General features: G+C 38.4%; 2 protein-coding genes and 1 pseudogene across 5 annotated transcripts; 1 reads left to right on the top strand and 2 right to left on the bottom strand.

The window, feature by feature from the left end:
- Positions 1 to 545: 545 nt before the first annotated feature.
- LOC103453152 (heat stress transcription factor A-1-like) lies at positions 546 to 20,417 on the bottom strand. Of its 4 annotated transcripts, XM_070821173.1 has the most exons (4): positions 20,002 to 20,350; positions 19,066 to 19,169; positions 17,103 to 18,425; positions 16,220 to 16,645 (listed from the first exon to the last, which is right to left on the bottom strand). In XM_070821173.1, the coding sequence occupies exons 2-3, from the start codon at positions 19,084 to 19,086 to the stop codon at positions 17,148 to 17,150; spliced, it is 1,299 nt and encodes a 432-aa protein (XP_070677274.1). In that variant the 5' UTR covers positions 19,087 to 19,169; positions 20,002 to 20,350; the 3' UTR covers positions 16,220 to 16,645; positions 17,103 to 17,147. The 4 variants fall into 4 exon arrangements, with proteins under 4 accessions (XP_070677273.1, XP_070677274.1, XP_008390928.2 ...); XM_070821172.1 differs by lacking the exons at positions 16,220 to 16,645; positions 19,066 to 19,169 and adding an exon at positions 546 to 931 and having other exon boundaries at positions 20,002 to 20,415; XM_008392706.4 differs by lacking the exon at positions 19,066 to 19,169 and having other exon boundaries at positions 20,002 to 20,415.
- On the bottom strand, positions 960 to 4,117 carry LOC103409298 (uncharacterized; annotated as a pseudogene).
- LOC103453218 (G-type lectin S-receptor-like serine/threonine-protein kinase At4g27290) lies at positions 10,311 to 13,920 on the top strand. Its single transcript, XM_070821143.1, has 7 exons — positions 10,311 to 11,629; positions 11,752 to 11,886; positions 12,003 to 12,157; positions 12,235 to 12,445; positions 12,522 to 12,759; positions 12,935 to 13,085; positions 13,262 to 13,920. The coding sequence occupies exons 1-7, from the start codon at positions 10,342 to 10,344 to the stop codon at positions 13,556 to 13,558; spliced, it is 2,475 nt and encodes an 824-aa protein (XP_070677244.1). The 5' UTR covers positions 10,311 to 10,341; the 3' UTR covers positions 13,559 to 13,920.
- Positions 20,418 to 20,547: the final 130 nt, after the last annotated feature.

The raw sequence follows: 20,547 nt of genomic DNA, 5'->3' as shown, positions 1-20,547 counted from the left end.
ATTATACATATATTATAAATACCAGACCAAGATATAGATTAAAAACGAAAAAAATAGTTTGATAAAAAAAAAAATCAAGACGTCCATCATTATTAAAAATAAAAGAATTTTAATTTTGACTGACATATCTAAACATATATTATTTTGGTGATTAATTGAATTCAATTATTGCGAATAATTAATAATAAAAAACCACCAGGCAAGGATACATACAATTACCCAGTAACTAAAAAAATAATTTTAGATTTATACTATTTTTATTTCAGAAAAAACACTTTGATCAAATCTTTAAAACGAATGAAGTCTAAAACCTGCGAAAGAGATGTGGGGGAATCTAATTTTCTCTTTTAAGAGTGCAAGTAAAATAATGAATTCCCGATGGCAAGCTTCTCTAAAAATCAAAATACCACCTCGCTTCAAAAGTAAAATTCCCCCAAAATCAAAAGTTTAAATTCTTAATTTTGGGTTTTAATTCATCTATGACTAGTAAGCCATGAACGATCCATAACCAGGATCCAACATTTTACTTTGATTCAACATGCCAGTAGCATTAAGCTCAAATTTCATGTAGTTTTGCATCATGACACTTGATGCATTGGACCAAGCTCCCGGCATACCGAAAAATTTCTCCCTCATAAGCGGCACATAACATACACGTATGCAAATAAACAAAAAGAAAAACTCCATGCCTAATTAGTAACAACCACCCAACCTATTTACTTCTGACCCGAAACAGGATAGGCCGCTTATTAGATTAGTTACAATAAACTTCACTATATGCGCGCATAAAGGTGTTGGACAAAAATGCAACAAAGAAATACCGGTATTCCAGATATAACACGGCGGATAAGAGTTCCTTAAACTTGGATCCTAGGTGGTCAGTAGTCTTTTGAATACGAGATTTTCCTGCTCATCAGGGCACAACATCAACCTGTGCAAACATCATAAACATTGCAAAATTGGAAACTCAAGATTAATATTCCTGCAGCATAATTGAATTGCTAACAGATCGAGTCAAAAACAGTTCCAAGGATAAAAGGCAACAGATGTTTGGTCGGAGCTCAAAAAAAGAAGAATCCTCACTAGACTGGGATTTGAAAATAGTAGCATCAGAAGCATTGCACGTCATCGCTCGTACAAATTGGAAACCAATGCTGCTATTTAAGCTAGTTTCTGTGTGTTAAGGAGTAAGTAATACTGCTATTATTGCATGTATTGATGCATAGGTGAAGAGATAAGTTGTAAAGCTAAAAGTTATCCATGCAAAGCCACATATGTTTTCATCTTTAAGATCAACCGTGAGTGGCTGACTGCCTTTGGTACGGTTGATATTGAGGGACGGTAACTATTCACAATCTTTTAACCGTAAATGGTGGATTGTCTGCAACATCATTTTCCATGTACTCTACAAGATACTTGCACTGCTCCTCGCCATTTGTCTGCAACATCATAAGATTGAAGGGGAAGAGAGATTAGATCAATTACAAAGTAGCTGAAAACAGTAAATGCATATCACGATGTCTTTCTCATGAGGCACCTCGCAGCTGCAATTTGGAAACAAACTAGTTTTGCTTTCACTCAGACCTCATTTTTACTTTCTAAAGTTCTAGCAAAAAGAGGAATGGATGGGATCCGAAGCCTAGACTACACAATTTACGGCATACAAACTAGTTTTTAACTATCTATGTTGATTGTACTTCAGCTGATCTCTATCAACATAAAAATATAAAATAACTGACTTTTGAAAGGCAAATGATAACACTTTCAACATTTAGCAAACGCAAAAATAGATACTTCGAACGCAAAGAATCCACCGGGTTTCAACATAAAAGCAGTCCCTTTGCAAAGATGTAAAAGATCAACAATGCCATTGATACCATTGTCCAATGCAACTCTAGGTTCATGCCGTCCAACATCAGCTTGCAGCCCTGATATATTGGCACTTGGTATGTACGGTGGATTACTCACAAAACCTGAGACTTTACCTTCCACATCCTTTAATGGTTCAAACCAAGATCCTTGCCTTAGCTCCACTACATCCTGATTGGCAAATCAAAACAAATAGAAAACTTTGAAAGTAGTAAAGAAAGAGATGAAAGTTCAAATATTTGGAACTTCCATCTTCAAGTTACGTGGCAATCAAAACACACTTGTTACCCAATTGACATGAGTTGATATTATCATTTCCTTAAAACTTATCGAATGTTTCGAAGCCTATAAGTCACCACTCAATATTTCTCTTCATAACACAGCATAGAATGTAAATACATAGCATATGAACTCAACTATCATTCTTGTCAGTTTGTAATCTATCTAAAGTCTTTAACATGGACCAAAATATGGAAGTTGACGTTCATTTCTAACTTCAATGTACCTTGAATCTCGTGAGTTATCGGTTATCCAATCCAATCCAATCCAATCATAGGAACCAAATGTGTCCTCAGTACATTAGCATTCTCCCTTTAAGATAACTTTACTCTTTAAACACTAACCTGCAAACCATATCTCTGCACATTAAAAGCTGCAACCCCAATTGCCGCGGGACTCAAATCCGTAGCAATGACTCTCCCACCACTCCCCAAAACCCTCGCAATCCCAATCGCAATGGCGCCGCTCCCCGTCCCCAAATCAGCCCACAACCCCTCATTCCCCAAAACCACACCCCCCCCCCCCCCACCAAATCAACAATGAGATCAGTCTCCGGCCTCGGAATCAAAACCACTTCTTCAACACACAACACCAAGTCCCTCCAATGCTCGCACCCGACAACATACTGAAAAGGCCTCCTCTCCTCAACCCTCTGCTTCCACAACATATAAAGCCCCTCAATTTCCACCCTCAGCCTAACGCGTCCCCCATTGTTATCAAGATTTTCAGGTTCTTCAATTGCGTCCTCCACGAGCCATTTGAGCTCTCTACGCAGAAGGGTCGAGTCCGGACCGTTGTCCAAGTAGACGAACGTTGTACAACAGATGAAGCGAGGGTGTTGGCCCAGTCGTGCCATTTTTGAAGGTGGGAGGCGGTGGCTGAGTGGGTGGGTGGCCGTAGAAAGAGAGGGATTTGGGGTTTTGGGGAGGTGCGTGGTGATGGTATTGAAGAAGAAGAGCAAACGGAGCGGTGGAGGTTTGTGAAAAGAGAAGGTTTAAGGAACTGTGAGAGTCTCGGACCTCTTGGGGTTTTTATCTTTTACAATATGTTTGGACGGCAGAAATACTAGTATTTTAAACAGAAATTTTAAATTAATATGCATTAATAAGCGGACGACGACTCTCTAGGCAAGAAACGACATGCCCGTAGGTTTATTAGCTTTATTTTAGGCATGGAACGACATTCCACCCGATTGCATTTTATTTTGTTTTGTTTGTTCTTTTTCCTTTTTGTAAGACTTTGTAATAGTCAAATAAAAGATAGTTTGATCTTTCGATTAACGTTCTCAAAATTTTAATGTTTATAAAATCACAATTTGTTTATTTATTTGATATGACACTAAACGATGTTTAAATTAATTGATTTTTAGTAGATTTGACCTTTGAAGAATGATTTAAAAAATCTACAATTTGGACCATTGTGTAACATTGCACGATGAAAAAGAGAGTCAGTAATGTAGAATAAAGAATTTCAAATAAGAAGATTGTTGACAATCCTCTTTAAACTTTGAACATTTTTCTCTTTGAGATTTGAACTCGTAACCTCTTCGAATAAACTAAAGACAAGATGCTATCAAATGATCGTTTGCATAACCTTATGGAGGCCGCCATTACATCACCACTTCCGATGTCAAACGGAAGACAAAGCCAAGGACATCACCAGTGACTTTAACGCTGCCATTACACAACCACCGCACAAATCTGAGCATGATGTTCTAGGTGGCAAGCTCATGGATTCGTATGGACAATTATTGTCGTCGTTAGTCACGTACAGCAAGAAAGAAAAGGCCACATAAGAGTTCCTTTTGGGACCAAACAAGCATCTCATGGTAGCCAGGAGTTGCAGAAAAGGGGACGATGCGCAGGGATGCATAGAAGGCTTGCTGGAAATGAATGTTTCTCTTTCTTTTGTTGATCACCCTCAATGTAATGACGGTAGAAGGATTAATTGAAGGAAACCAGTATAACATGGGGTTCTAAAAGTCTGTTTAAAGCTTTCATAAGTTCCATGAAGAAAGGAAATACAAATAACACGTGATGAAGAGCAAACAAATAGGGATCCCATGCATGCGATTCCCTAGAAAAAGGGACAAAATATTATTAGAAAATGGTGAAAGGATGGCAAATCCTAATCATGCATCACCATAAGTTATTAATTTTAGTCATCATTATGTTTGATTCATCAGTCAAATTTGTGGAGTTTTAAACACCGAAGGCTGCAGCAAGGGAGGAAAATATGAGCTTCTTTCACTTGTAGAATGCACCTCACGTGGGACTTGGAGTCTTTCTTTATGTCTTCAAGTCCTGAGCTACTTAAGGAAAAGACAAATCAAAGTCCTATTTTACAAAGCCTATTAGGCGATTACCGAAGGTCACATATATGGGTTTTAAATCAATCTAATTGGCTTCTCATTTTGTCAAGTCTGAATGCAAGTCTACAAATCCAAATCAAATATTTCATGAACTCCGCCGGTTTGATTCCATTAAGGATACGTAGGTAGTCTGATATCAAATTTTAGACACAACCATGAAACCATAATGAATCCCTGGTTTATATAAACTAAATTCATCCTGCTACTTTGACCAAGTAATTACAAATTCTACAAAGAGTAAAAGAGGAGTCTGCAAAGCACAGTTCCTAGATTTCCATTTAATGAATGTTGCTCACGCAACAAAGTTCCTAATTTTATAGGGAATGTTGCTCATATGAAGAACAAAGAAAAGATGAGATGGAGACAAACTGATAGGGGTCCCAAGACAAAGAAAAGCGAGGAAGAAAAAGTGGGCAACCCTATCTCATCGACACCAAACAAAAAAAAATGGGGAAGAAAAAGAAGTGCAACAAGACAAGTCAAAGCACCATCAAGTTCCCTTAAAAAAAAAGTGAATGCGACGTGGCTCTAAAACCCTTCTAGATGTCATACTCAAATTCTAATTAATGGGTCATTTACCTATTAATTATTCAAATCCCAAATGACACGAAGCTGTATCAAATATCAAATGGTATAAAACCGCTAAATTCCACACACATATTCCCTCGTTTATACCCAATCACATGCATAGAAAAATGTAAACGAGGAACGCAACGGATTAATTTCATGGTCAGCTCCAAATCATGACGGAAGTCTCGAAAACAAAGCTCGAAACCCATTGTTGCACTAACGCACAAAGTTGACCAGATAATTATCCGGAAAAGAAGCTTGTTGCTAGCGTTGAAGGATACGCTCAGGCTCAAGGTGCACCAACATTAGTGTAGTTGCTGACCAAGTTTCATTCAAATTCCTAAGTTAGGAATTGGAATAAAGATCTTCAACAAGCAATTAAGTAGGTGAAGAGACAAAGTTTGTCATAACTTTAGTTGAAGGTTGGTTTGATCCCACAAGGACAAACTCACGCAACTTATGGCTTGAATTAATTCATGGGCATGATTGAATTAATGCTTGTCTTCAAAATCTTTTGGGTGGTCATTGTTAATCGTTGGGCCAAGATCAAATCAAGACACGGAGCAAAGTGGAGGACAAAAACAATACAAATATAGACAACTTCGAACTACTTCAAAACTGTGGATGCAAACCATCTCAAAGTACAAAACTCGATGGACTCACCACTTCAAATTGGTGAAACTCACGCAATGGATCAAAATCCCTTTAATTACCGAAGTGGTCAAATGGCACAAGGCCGCATCAAATCTCAAATGGCACGAAGTCGTATTACGCTCCAACGGCACAAAGTCCCTGCCCACACGAGCTGAAATTGCATAAGGCACTAACACACTCAATGGGCTCAAAGTCCTCACCCGCACAAGCTAAAATTGCATAAGGCATCAAACGCTCCAATGGCTCAAAGTCCTCACCCGTATGAGCTAAAACTATATAAGGCACCAAATGCTCCAATGGCTCGATGTCCTCATCTATAAGAGCCTAAACTGCACAAGGCATCAATCACTCCAGCTCAAAGTCATCGCATGCACGAGCTAAAAATGCACAAGGCATCAAACGCTCCAATGGCTTAAAGTACTCACCCGCATGAGCTAAAATTGCACAAGGCATCAAATACTCCAATGGTTCAAAGTCCTCACCCACACGAGCTAAAACTGCACAAGGCATCAAATGCTCCTTACCTGCACGAGTTGAAACTGCACAGGGCATCAAACCTCAACAAATACATAAGGAACTATGAGTGACTTGATCCCTCAACAAGGGTACGTAGGCAACCTAGGGATCTACCTAGGTGCAGTCACAAAATCAAATAAACACCCAAATCTCTATGTTACGATTTGTTCATATTGGAATCAAAAGGGTATTCATTTCCCAAAAAAAAAGGTTGTAATTAATAGGCGTGTAGCCTAGAATGGGTCGAACTCAAATTAATAAAACATTCTTTGGAAAAATGAATGAGGGTGAAGTTATGTCGAGTGAATTATTTGTTTACATATTGTGTACAATTTTTGCTCAACAGTAGGATTGATATGTGATTCAATCCTGGTTCTTCACAACAAAAATCAAAACACAACAAACTGAGAAAATAAACGAAGACATAGTATTTGTACGACACAAGAGAGAAAAACCTCAAGGCACACAACCAATTTCACTAAAAACTTAAGGACTTATACAAGACTCAATTGATACTTTCTTACAACACAAAAGAAGCTTGATCAAATACTCTTGTCTTGTAGAACACGCCCTCTTCACCCTCTCTTGGATGAACACCGATTCACGCAGATTGATGATCTTCCTCACAGGCAAAGCTTACACAAAGTTCTATGATGAATGAATGACATGTTATGCTCTCAGACTATCACTTAGATAAATCTAAGAACCTAACAGCTTTTTGTCTCTCCTCTTAACCTTATAAAACAATCTCACGATTTTGATTAGAGTGTAAAAGGTGTCCTATAAAACTCCTAGCACAATCCTTTATATACTAGGTTAACTCTTTTACCTAATAAACAAAGAGATTGGCCTTATTTAAACCTCTTCCTTATTTAAGACTCTATGCAAATTTGTATAGACTTCTAGAATCCCACACCAAATCAATCTTTAATAGGGAAAACAAATCCTATATGAATGCAAATGATTCTTACCAAATATTAAACCCCACCCCCGAATTTATATGTAATTTTATAATTTCCCAAAGTTTTATTGAATTTTTCATTTTGGTCCCCTAGCTTGAGTAAATCTGGACCCTTTATCTAGATTCCTAAACTCCCTCAAACTGCCACGTGGTAGCACCCTGACAATCCTCATCCTTCTCTCTTTCTGTCCCCTACCCCGTGACCCCTTTCCTTTTTCTCTTTTTGTCTCTACACTCACTTTCCCTTATCTCTCTCGAAACTCTCATCCATTTCCCTCTCTTGCACCGTGAGCGTGCGCGCGTGCGCGCACACACACACACAGAGCTGCACCACTTGCGAGGGAAGACACCACCATCATCATCATCAAACCTCGTATCTCTCTCTCTATCTTCCGTCACTGCGAGGAGCTGTGGAACCCAGGAACTCTTCGGCGAGGTTCCTTCATTTTTTCCGGTTAGGTAAGCATCGAGTCTCCTTCTATCCGTTATAGATCGATGCTTGGATGTGGTTTATTGATTTTATCTCATTATTTCCAAGGTTTTAGACTGATTTTGGCTCGAGGGAAACACACCCAGCTCCGGCGAACCCGTAGTCGTCGAGGGGTTTTCCGGCACCTCCGACCGTTTCACGACAAACGGAAGGTATAAACACACTCATCTTCTCTTGTGTTTCATTTTAATACCTAGATCGGAGTCTAGGGTCGTGGTTTGCAGTCGGCAGGAGCTGGGAAGGCTCTGGCGTTCTTCTCCGTTGTTCTCATCGACACTAGGCCTTCCAGGCCGTTTCCAAGGCTCTCGGGCCTTAGGCCGGTGGTGAACCCAGGCCCTTTTTGGGCAATTCTAGAACTCGAGCTTTAAGCCCGTTCGGTCCATCTCCCTTATTTTATTTTTCTGTTATTTATTTTACTTTGTTGTTAATTGTTTTAAAGACCCAAAGGCCTTCGGGTCGTTGCATTTAGGGCATGTGGCCCGTTGACCCAACCCAAAACCTTTTTTAGGTTTTATTTAATTCTTGTTTTAAAATTTAGGCCCTTGGGCCATTTCTGTTATGGGCTTTAAGCCTAACCCCTAAAAACCCATCACCCTAAACCTATTTCCCTAAACCCTTTAAACCCAAAACCCTTAGGGCCTATTAGGCCCAACCCAAATACAAACCCTAAGCCCAGACCCGTTTGACCCAGTTGACCTTTGACCGTTGACTCTGACTATTGACTCGGTCAACGGTCAACGTTGATTTTAGAGTTGACTTTTCAGGGTTTCGTCCGAGACCTCTCATAAGCTAATTTCGACGTCCTGGACCTGTTTTTGAAGTCCGTTTTCCCAAATTAAATCGTTTGAATAGAGTTTGACTAAAGGTACCCCTTTATGTGATTAGGTGCAATTATTAGAGGTGATTCCGTTATTCCTTTTTGGTACAGCTTTGCACCATCGGTGTACGGTGAGTGGACCCCTTCTAAAATTACATGATTTCATAGTTTAATTGCATACATGAATAGCATGTCTTACGAGTTATGAACTGATTTTATGTTAAGCATGTTTATGAAATATGTTGTTTATTGTCTCATTTTTGGTGAGGAATTAATTATTAGCCTATATTGAGCTATAGTTTGATATATCGTATTTTCTATAAAAACCATGAACTGGTAGACTATTTGATGGATGACGATAGGATGCTAGAACATGTTTTAGAAACCCTTATTTATAGTATAGATGATGGATGACTTTATACTATGAAGTGGTTATTTATGAGAGGCGTAACTATTTGTGCATACCTAGTGGACACTATGTCGCCTGGGGTGAGGATCTGGTGTTGGCAGATAGGCCGGGAGAAATAATCCCTAGCTACGGGTTGAGGGACACGGAGCAGGCATTGGGCCGGGAGTTGGTAATCTTTGGCTACGGGCGCAGAGACCACGGTGCTAGCATAAGGCTGGGAGTTATATTTATTCAATGATCTTACTGGCAGCACATCACGCTTACGAGACGATCTGTGAGACGATTGATGTTTTGATTTCCGCGATGTTTTTCCGCGAAATGTCTTTTGAGATATTTTTGGCATGCTAGGGTTTGCAGTAAACCTATCACTTATTATGCTAGTAGTTTTCTTTATATAAACTTGGGGGTTAGTACGTTGATAACTGTTATATATATATATATAAACTTGGTCCACTCACCTTTGTTTTGCGCCCCCATTCAAGACGTAGAATCGATGCATACAATCCCGGCGTCAAGGCATTTCTGCAGCAGCATCTTCGAGTCCTCTTGGTGTAGGACCTACTCCTTTGTTCATTCAATTTTATATTATTTTTTTTAGTATTCTGGTTAGTTGTAGGCTTTGACACTTTCCTTAAATGCATATTCTTTATTCTTTTACATTTATAAACCTTATCTATTCCTTGTTCTCAGCATTCAATAAATGGTTTTTGTCACATTCGGGTGTCGACCAGCACGTGCCTATCCTGGTATTCAGGGAATATCGGGATCGGGGCGTGTCGCCAGAAAAGAGCTTTGTCGTGTAACATCTGTCAATCATACTCCTCATTTAACGCAAGCTCCAACCTTCACATGTTACAATTAATCCTAAGACTAGGAATAGCCAACTTACAGACTCTTTACATTTGCTAGGAAATAGCCAACTTAATTACACTTTCAAACTTGGACATGTATACAAATACATTATTTATTTTCTCAAATACAGACATATTTATTGACTAAACTTGGTACAAAAAGTTGGTTCCTTTTACCCCAATGATACGGTTATGTTTGTCCTTTTTTAGATTCGACGATTAAAGATTTAATGGTCATGAGATTTTATGAGCTGGTCTATTATATAATTTCCGTTAATTGATAATAAATGAATAATAGTTTCATGACAGCCGAGAGAGAGGTATTTGTCATATGAATTTCTTTGGCAATCCACCATTGAAATCTGATCAGTGTTATTATCAGCTGTCAACTCAGTTAAGTCTGAATTGTCAATAGTCCATCACTTACTTTCCAAACCAAAGGTGTAGGGTCAATCAAGAAATCCAAGTCTTTCAATTGACTTTGATTTTTCCATCTTCTCCGCATAATTTTTTGTATAATTTCTTTGGATAAAGCATGCAATCTCAGAACAACGATGCAAGCCTTGAGAAGCTTTTTTATGTGCTTGTTCTTCTTATTCTCCCTTCTAAGAATCTCAGCTGCAACTGCACTGGGCACAATCACTCCGAGTGGATATATAAGAGATGGCGAAACTCTGGTTTCAGTAGGTGGAAGCTATGAACTGGGATTCTTCAGCCCTGGTAAATCGAAAAGCCGGTACTTGGGAATATGGTACACTGTTTCTACCGATGCAGTTGTGTGGGTAGCCAACAGAGAAACACCACTTGGTGATTCTTCAGGACTTTTGAAGCTCACGGAGCAAGGAGTTCTAGTCATCCTGAATAGCTCAAACAGCATTGTGTGGTCATCGAATTCATCAAGAACTGCGGGGAATCTAGTATCGCAACTATTGGATTCTGGAAATCTTGTGGTGCAAGATGGGAAAGAAACTAACCTGGATAACTTCTTGTGGCAGAGTTTTGATTATCCTTGTGACACATACCTACCGGAAATGAAGCTTGGTTGGGACTTGGTTGCCGGTTTAGAGAGGTATCTCTCGTCTTGGAAGAGCACAGAAGATCCTGCTCCGGGAGAGTTTTCGGAACGAGTGGATCTGCGTGGCTTACCACAATTTTTTATTATGAAAGGAGCTAAGATACAAACCAGACGAGGGTCATGGAATGGCCTTTATTTTACAGGATCCGAATATGGTGTCAGAGAACCAAATCCAATATCTGGGACTAAATTTGTGATGAACAAGGATGAGGTCTCTTTGAAGTACAGGCTAAAGAACATGTCAGTGTTCTCGAGATATGTATTGAACTCATTAGGAGTCGCAGAGAAGTTCACATGGGTGTACCAAACACAGAGTTGGGAACTTGCCTCTACATTCCTAGCAGATCGGTGTGAAAGTTATGCCTTGTGTGGTCCATTTTCTAGTTGCAAAAGCAATGGTAACTCTGCAATATGTGCATGCTTGAAGGGATTTGTACCAAAATCTTTGAAAGATTGGAATTCGGGATATTGGTCTGATGGATGTGTTCGAAGGACTCTGTTGACCTGCAGCCATGGAGATGGCTTCACAAAGTACAGTGGGATTAAATTGCCAGACACATCAACCTCGTGGTATGATAAAAGCACGAGCCTTAAAGAATGCAAGGGATTATGTTTGGGAAACTGCTTATGTACTGCGTGTGCAAATCTAGACATCAGGGAGAGAGGAAGTGGCTGCGTGCTTTGGTTTGGTAACCTCATCGACATAAAAGAATTCACTCCTGGCGGTGGTCAAGACCTCTATATACGGGTGGCAGCTTCAGAACTAGGTACGTCTTAGACCTTTATCCGCAATTATGCAAAGTAGGGTTTAAATAAGTTAGTGTTAGAACCACAGTTACTGCAACACTACGAGATCACATGAAAAGTTTGTTTTATACGGATATTTCAGATCATGTTAAGAAAAGGAGCAATTTCAACAAGAGAAAGCTACTAGCAATTCTCCTCAGCTCTGCAGTTTTTCTCATGGGACTGCTAATAGTTGGAATAATATTGTACATACAGAAGAAGAAACTTAGAAATGAAGGTAACCATTTTCAGACACATTAAAAATGCATTAGATAAGGTAGTATTTAATTTCGATAGTGTAGCTAACTGTTCGCATCTTTTTATCCATGCTGAAGAGATCTCCTACTATTTCAGGACACAGAAGAAAGGATTGCAGTGACGAGTACCTCGGAGAAGACGGGGAAGAGATGGAGTTACCACTGTTTGACTTGACCACCATAGCTAAAGCCACTGACAACTTTTCAAGCCGCAACAAGCTGGGAGAAGGTGGCTTTGGACCTGTGTACAAGGTAACATGAATTCATGCAATCAAAATTAGCTAAATTGCTATACAAAATTTAAGTCTTTTCGACATGATGGTCCATAGGGTACACTGATAGGAGGAAAAGAAATTGCAGTAAATAGGCTTTCAAAGAATTCCGGACAGGGAATAAGAGAGTTCAAAACTGAAGTTATTCTCATAGCCAGACTTCAACATCGCAATCTTGTTAAGCTTCTCGGTTGTTGCATTCAAAAAGACGAAAAGATTCTAATATATGAATTCCTGCCCAACAAAAGCTTGGACTTCTATATTTTTGGTACGATCCTTCATTTTCAACCTATTATACTAGGATTCAATGTGGCATTGAAATAACAGGCTTAAAGTTTCTTCAGATCAAGAGGGTCAAAAATTGCTCGACTGGCCTAAGTGCTTCCACATTATCAGTGGAGTTGCTCGAGGGCTTCTTTATCTTCACCAAGACTCTAGATTAAGGATTATACATCGAGATCTGAAATGTAGTAATATTCTGCTAGATAATAATATGAACCCGAAGATTTCAGACTTTGGCCTGGCTAAAACATTTGGCGGTGACCAAAGTCAAGCCAATACAAACAGAGTGGTTGGAACCTAGTAAGCATGCTGACTTGTTTTGTGGTTTATAATTTTATTGTTTTGCTTTTGAAATTCTCTACAAACCGAGTGGTTGGAACCTAGTAAGCATGCTTAGACTTGTTTTGTGGTTTATAATTTTATTGTTCTGCTTTTGAAATTCTCTCTCACTGGTCATTGCATATTGATCTGGCAGTGGTTATATGTCTCCAGAATATGCAGCAGATGGAACTTTCTCGATGAAATCTGATGTGTTTAGCTTGGGAGTCATACTGCTCGAGATGTTGAGCAGGAGGAAAAACAGGGGATTTCGTCATCCAGATCACGACCACAACCTTCTTGGACATGTAAGTATAACAAACGAGGTGATGATATTTTACTTTAAAAAGAAGAGTGAATTAGACGGTGCTCTTCGAAGCATAGTTTTCTAATGACATGCATTTAACAGTATAGAAGTCTGCAGCAAAACCCCTCTTACATATTAGCCCACTAACATATCATACATGTTTCAATTTGTTTGAAGGCATGGATACTATGGATTCAAGATAAACCACTAGAACTGATCAATAAGACATTTTGTGATTCATGCAACATATCTGAAGTGATAAGGTGTTTTCATGTGGGGCTGTTATGTGTGCAAAGAGTACCTGAGGATAGACCAAGCATGTCATCTGTGGTTTTGATGTTGAGCAGTGGTGATGTCTTGCCGCCTCCAAAGCAGCCTGGTTTTTACATTGAACGAAGCGTCCATGAATCACCAACAAGGTCGCTTCCATGTTCAGAGAATACTTTCAGCACTACGATGATAGAAGCTCGGTAGAACATCATTGAAGTGCTTGTTAATCCTTCAATCTACCATCACAAAACGTGTTTGGAAGGTTTACATGAAGCTTATAGTCTTTGTTGGCAAACAATGAGACATGCAATTATAACTCTGCAAGAAAAATATTTGTGATTACAAGTTTAGCAGTTCCTAAATCATAACAAAGAATTGATTTGGGGTTGTTAGGTTGTTGAAGAAAATTGAAGTTATAGCTAAAGTTGTGTTTATTATTTATTAATTTTAAAGAATTGCCATATTTGGCTAATATCATATGGTACTAATATATTGTTTAGACATTATTGATGCTATGTCTATAATGTGAGTATATTGTCTCTATGTCCACGATGTTGTCTACAATAGCTATAGATTGTCGATGTGTTGTTATAATTATCGATGTTGTCTACAATAGTTATAGATTGCCTGTGTGTTATAATTATCGTTACATGCTAAATATTTCTTCTGCTCTATCCACAATGTTGATATCATCAAAACCTAAAATTGTTCCTTAGCTCAATGGTAGCAATGGATTCTTATGGTGCATTGAATCAAGAGAAATCTAGTTGTGCGTTGGATTTTTCACTCTTGGGGCAATCAAAGAGTGAATATTTTCCTACGTTTTCTCGTGAACCAAACGGAGCGCTTAGAGGTAGTCTAAACTCACAATTCGGGTTGCGCTTGGGCCGTTTCATTTCGCATTGGTACTTCTTCATTTGGCATCAATATGTTTTAATTTAGCATTGATATGATTTAGTTTGTCTTCGATAGCTTTCATTTGGCAATGGTACGTCTTCATTTGGTAATCGATATTTTTTTATAAATACATAATAAAAATATGATTGATATAATATATACGTACCAATCAACAATATATATAAAATTGCTTTAAAGAATATGTATAAAATCAAATGTACCACAACCCAACAGAAATGCAACAATCCATGTTATTTACGAAATCCTTAGAAAAAAAAAGTTATTTACTAAATCATACGTATCAAAACTAAAGTTGAATGTACCCATCAATAATAAGTGCTAAATCATAATCATACATATATTATAAATACCAGAGCAAGATATAGATTAAAAACGGAAAAAATAGTTTGATAAAAAAAAAAAATCAAGACGTCCATCATTATTAAAAATAAAAGAATTTTAATTTTGACTGACATATCTAAACATATATTATTTTGGTGATTAATTGAATTCAATTATTGCGAATAATTAATAAATAAAAAAAACCACCAGGCAAGGATACATACAATTACCCAGTAACTAAAAAAATAATTTTAGATTTATACTATTTTTATTTCAGAAAAAACACAAAAATAACATGTAATTTAAATAAATTAAAAAATACTGATGTGTCTATTGGGCAAAACACTTTGATCAAATCTTTAAAACGAATGAAGTCTAAAACCTGCGAAAGAGATGTGGGGGAATCTAATTTTCTCTTTTAAGAGTGCAAGTAAAATAATGAATTCCCAATGGCAAGCTTCTCTAAAAATCAAAGGGTAAAAGACTGTTTACTACCCTCATGTTTCGTGGTTTTCAACATTTAGTACATCAAGTTTTTTCCGTCTCAGATTCATACCTAAAGTGTAAATTTTGGGACAGTCTCATACATCCGTTAGTCAAACTGTTAAGTCTCCCGTTAACTGTGACGTGGCGCACATGTGGACACTGACTGGACGCCACGTGTCATCCACATTTTTTTTTCTTCTTTCTTCTTCTTCCTCCGACTGCAACTTTTTTTTTTCTTCCTCCTTCTCCTTCTTCCTTCCTCCTTCTTTCCCCTTCTTCCCCTTCTTCCTTCTTCTTCCTTCTCCTTCTCCTTCTTCTTCCTCTTCCTCCGAATCTAAGGAAGTTTTTTTTTTTTCTTCTTCCTCCTCCTTCTTCCTTCTTCTTCCTCCTTTTTCCTTCCTCTTCTTCTTCTTCTTCTTCTTCTTCCTCCGAATCTGCCCAGATTCAGTTTTTTTTTCTTTTTTCTTCCTCTTCTTCTTCCTCCTTCTTCCTCCGACTGCAACTTTTTTTTGTCTTCGTCCTTCCTCCTTCTTCCTTCTTTCTTCTTCTTCTTCATCCGAATCTGAGGAAGATGAAGGTTTTTTTTTTTTTTTTTTTTTGAGGAAGATGAAGAATAAGGAAGAAGGAAGAAGGAGGAAGGAGAAGAAGAAGAAAAAAAAAAAAAAAAAAACTTTCCTTGATTTGGAGGAAGAAGAAGAAGAAGGAGAAGGAAGAAGAAGGAAAGGGAAGAAGGGGAAGGAAGGAGAAAGGAAGAAAGAGGAGGAAGAACAAAAAAAAAAAGTTGCAGTCGGAGGAAGAAGAAGGAAGAAGAAAGAAGAAGAAGAAAAAAAACGTGGATAACACGTGGCGCCCAGTCAGTGTCCACATGGGCGCCACGTCACAGTTAACGGGAGACTTAACAGTTTGACTAACGGATGTATGAGACTGTCCTAAAATTTACACTTTAGGTATGAATCTGAGACGAAAAAAATTTGATGTACTAAATGTTGAAAACCACCAAACATGAGGGTAGTAAACAGTCTTTTACCCAAAATCAAAATAGCACCTCGCTTCAAAAGTAAAATTCCTCCAAAATCAAAAGTTTAAATTCTTAATTTTGGGTTTTAATTCCTCTATGATTAGTAAGCCATGAACGATCCGTAACCAGGATCCAACATTTTACTTTGATTCAACATGCCAGTAGCATTAAGCTCAAATTTCATGTAGTTTTGCATCATGACACTTGATGCATTGGACCAAGTTCCCGGCATACCGAAAAATTTCTCCCTCATAAGCGGCACATAACATACACGTATGCAAATCAACAAAAAGAAAAACTCCATGCCTAATTAGTAACAAACACCCAACCTATTTACGTCTGACCCGAAACAGGATAGGCCGCTTATTAGATTAGTTACAATAAACTTTACTATATGCGCGCATAAAGGTCTTGGACAAAAATGCAACAAAGAAATACCGGTATTCCAGATATAACACGGCGGATAAGAGTTCCTTAAACTTGGATCCTAGGTGGTCAGTAGTCTTTTGAATACTAGATTTTCCTGCTCATTAGGGCACAACATCAACCTGTGCAAACATCATAAACATTGCAAAATTGGAAACTCAAGATTAATATTCCTGCAGCATATAATTGAATTGCTAACAGATCGAGTCAAAAACAGTTCCAAGGATAAAAGGCAACAGATGTTCGGTCGGAGCTCAAAAAAAGAAGAATCCTCACTAGACTGGGATTTGAAAATAGTAGCATCAGAAGCATTGCACATCATCGATCGTACAAATTGGAAACCAATGTTGCCATTTAAGCTAGTTTCTGTGTGTTAAGGAGTAAGTAATACAGCTATTATTGCATATAGTCATGCATAGGTGAAAAGATTTGTAAAGCTAAAAGTTATCCATGCAAGGCCACATATGTTTTCATCTTTAAGATCAACCGTGAGTAGTTGACTGCCTTTAGTAAGGTTGACATTGAGGGACGGTAACTATTCACAATCTTTTAACCGTAAATGGTGGATTGTAAATTTACCTCTTGATAAGCAAGAAACATGTATATACAATTGGAAAGACGAGATCAACCAGTTCTGCTCCCCGATGCAAGGAGCTGCATTTGTTCAGTGATGTGATTCATATGTTGACTCTTTTCCCATCCATTCTCCTTCCCCAACTGCAAATCCTGATTCACAGCCACTCCATCATCGGAACTAAAACTAATTTCATCAGTGTCACCAGGCGGTGGGCTTGCTGTGAGAAATTGTTCCCAGAAGATATCGTTAATGCCTGGAAGGCTAGAGACCCCATCTGGCAAGGCATCTGCATCAGGCTCAGGAGAAAATGGTAAAATATCTGTAGGCAGTCTCCCATCCAAACCTGCTGACATGCCCATGTATCCTGCATTCCCAATCTCAGAGCCAATGAAGTTTGCATTGGGGATTTCCACATTGCTTTCTGAAACAATACCTTGCATTCGAGTTAGTTCAGGGATAACTGTATCTTGTTGAAAATTATGCATGTTCTCTTCCAAAACTTGAGTTTCTTTAACAGAGTTGGAAACCGCATAAGGGGAAGACTGGATCTCAGAAATGGCTGTAGAATGACAACTGACAGGAAATCTAGACTCTTCAGGCATATAACACTCTGCAGAAATTGGTGGAACCTCTGAAAGGGTCACCCCTAAGTTCCGACTAGAGGTGTTCCTACTATCTGTTGCATTGGAAGGAACATTATCAATTAGGAAAGCATCAGGATTGATCAATGATGGTTCCAGCTTTGGAGATGTATTCATCTTCAAGATCTGCAGCAGCATTGCTTTTGCTGCTTCATTCATTGAAGGCTGGTACTTCACCATTTGTCCATCAAGAACTTTGCTGCCAAGGTTCCCAACCAAAATTTCATCATCTTGCCTTGGGAGTCTCCTTTTCTTATTGCTTCCAGTGATGCGCCTATTGTTTTCATTCTGATGCTGGACAAGCTGTGATAAAAATCCGGGACTATGCATAGCCTTTGCAAGAAATGACATCATTTGCTGCTGCCGCTGCTCCATTCCCTGCATACGTTGCCCAACATTATGCAACTGATTATCTGTTGCTTGCTGTTGCTGCCTAAGCCTAACAAGTTCCTGCATAAGAGTGTTCTTATCTCTTTTAAGTCTTTCAACCTCTTCCTCCAGCCCAGGATTTACCACCTCTACACATGCCCCAACCTGAGAGCTCTGCAATTGAGGTGGTGGTTGTTGATGACTCTGTACATGAGCTGGTTTTCGCCTGCTTACAGTCTTCAAAAGGTGTTTCTGGCCTCTAAGAAACCCTTCGTTTGCAAATTCCCATCGGTCTGGATCAACCTTTCTAAAACCCTGCAAATTGAATGTGAAAACATAAATACTAATTCTATATAATGAAAATAGAGTCAGTTAGAAGTTATACCAACAACATAAACTAAAATTTATTTTGGAGCACAAGACAGAGCCAGATTCTCTCATCTCATGATCTTGCCTTTAGGTAACAAGCACCTTCTCATACTCATAGTTGTGGTTTCCAACCTCCAACAGCCCAGTGCTGCTGAGCAACTCCTTAGCTTTCGCCTCTTTTTCTACTCTCACTATTTATTTCTTTATTTCCAATAACGAACGCAAATACAACTTCTTTTACACATATTTTAGCCATTTGATTATGATGTATTGCTTGGTGAACAAGCATTTTTTCTAGTTCAACTGTGAGCAGGAGACTTTTACGGTATATAATTACGGATGTATATGTATGTATGTATTTGTAGATGAATACTCACATGGATAATGCAACCACAGAAACAAAATAGCTTAACTTCACCTTTCATGTTTTTTTCTAGACCAAAAATAAAAAACTCGAAAAGAGAAGTTGATATCATGTATACTCTAAAACAGTAAGTCTTGATGGGAATGAATGAATCGGAAAGGAAGAAAAAAGTAATTCTTAACTTAAAACCTCTAAAAGTAAGAGAAGAGGAAAGGAACAAACCTCAAGAACATACCAGTTCATTTGAAATATTACACCTCGCTAGTTTTTATTAACAATGCCAATAAGTATTTACCAAAACTGGATCACTACTTGATACCTGTTATCTGTAAGAGTTCAGACAACATGTATTACTACATTTTGTATTATGCATATAACTACATCGTCCTTGTACAGAGAAACATTTTCAACATGTCAAACTATCACATCACTAACTAGGTTGACATGTAGAAAAATCAAACTACTGACTTAAAAGATCACAATGCCTATCACCAGGTTTTTAATGAACTGCAAGGGAAAAAAACCTTTCAGTCATCGGGATAAGATGGGAATTTCGGGACATTATCAGCACGTCTAAGAAAATTTTCATTCCACTTTATACAGAATGGATTCATTACCAAAAAAAAAAAAAAGAATTCCAGTCTTACTTTATAAAGAAAATATCTTCGTCAATTGTAAATAAAATGCAATCGGAACAAATTTTTCCAAGAAACACGTAAAATAAGGCAGTTTGCGCATAAGTAGTTGGCTCGAAATTTAAATCTCAATGTAGTTCTACCTCTAATGTCCTTTTTCCTTCTAGGTTTTCCACTAGTTCAAAACAAAACCAAACAAATTGAAATCGTTTCTACTCGATTACATGACATGGTGATCGCCTAGACTCAATGGAACCCAGTGAATGACAAAGAGTCCAATTCAACAACAATGGCTTAAATCATGTGATATAAATACACACAAACAGAATTCACAATTTACTTATTTACATCCTTGAAATCGATAACCCTTTTGCCAAAATAACAATTGCAAAACCAAATCGGACATTGATCCTGCTTAATCACTCCAAATTTAACAGTTCCGATCGGAATCACCGCGAAAACAAGAATCAAATGCAGAAAAGCACAAAAGAATCAAAATTTAGGAAAGGGTAGGAATACCCACATAAGTATTCAACTGCCTGACGAAGCTAGAGAAGTTGTTGTGCTTGAAATACTTGGGCAGGAGGTCCCTCGAGAACTCGGGGACGTTCCAGACGACGAAGCTGTTGTTGCCGTTGCTCCAGGAGACGACGGCGTCGGTGGAGTGGTCATCCACCATATCGTAGGTTTTGTTGAGAAACGGCGGAGGAGCGTTGGCGGAGTTGATGACCGACGCGGCGTCTTCGACTCCCTCCATGGTTGTTTGCATAAGTGCTTGGGAGAACTGGGTGTTTTAGAGAGAGAGAGTGGGAAGAGAAAAGCCCTAGATTGCAGGAGATGATGAGTGAGAAGGGGATGGGGGAAGATGCATTAGTCACAAATCACGACTCGCGGCAAGTTTTGATGACAACAACAGCGCACACAAGTCCAATTATTTACACGGAAATTGGGTGGATTTACATTTAAATAGTTTTTGCTATGCGTTGGCGCTTTTGCCATAAATTTGGGGGCTTTTTGGAATTGCGGCTTCTCAAAATCACTTATCCTCAGAAGCAATTTTAATAAAGAA

Source organism: Malus domestica, chromosome 05 (genome assembly GCF_042453785.1).
Source record: "Malus domestica chromosome 05, GDT2T_hap1".
Classification (NCBI taxonomy): Eukaryota; Viridiplantae; Streptophyta; class Magnoliopsida; order Rosales; family Rosaceae; genus Malus; species Malus domestica.
Note: the sequence above shows the minus strand (reverse complement) of the source record. Positions and strands in the feature narration are given on the sequence as shown.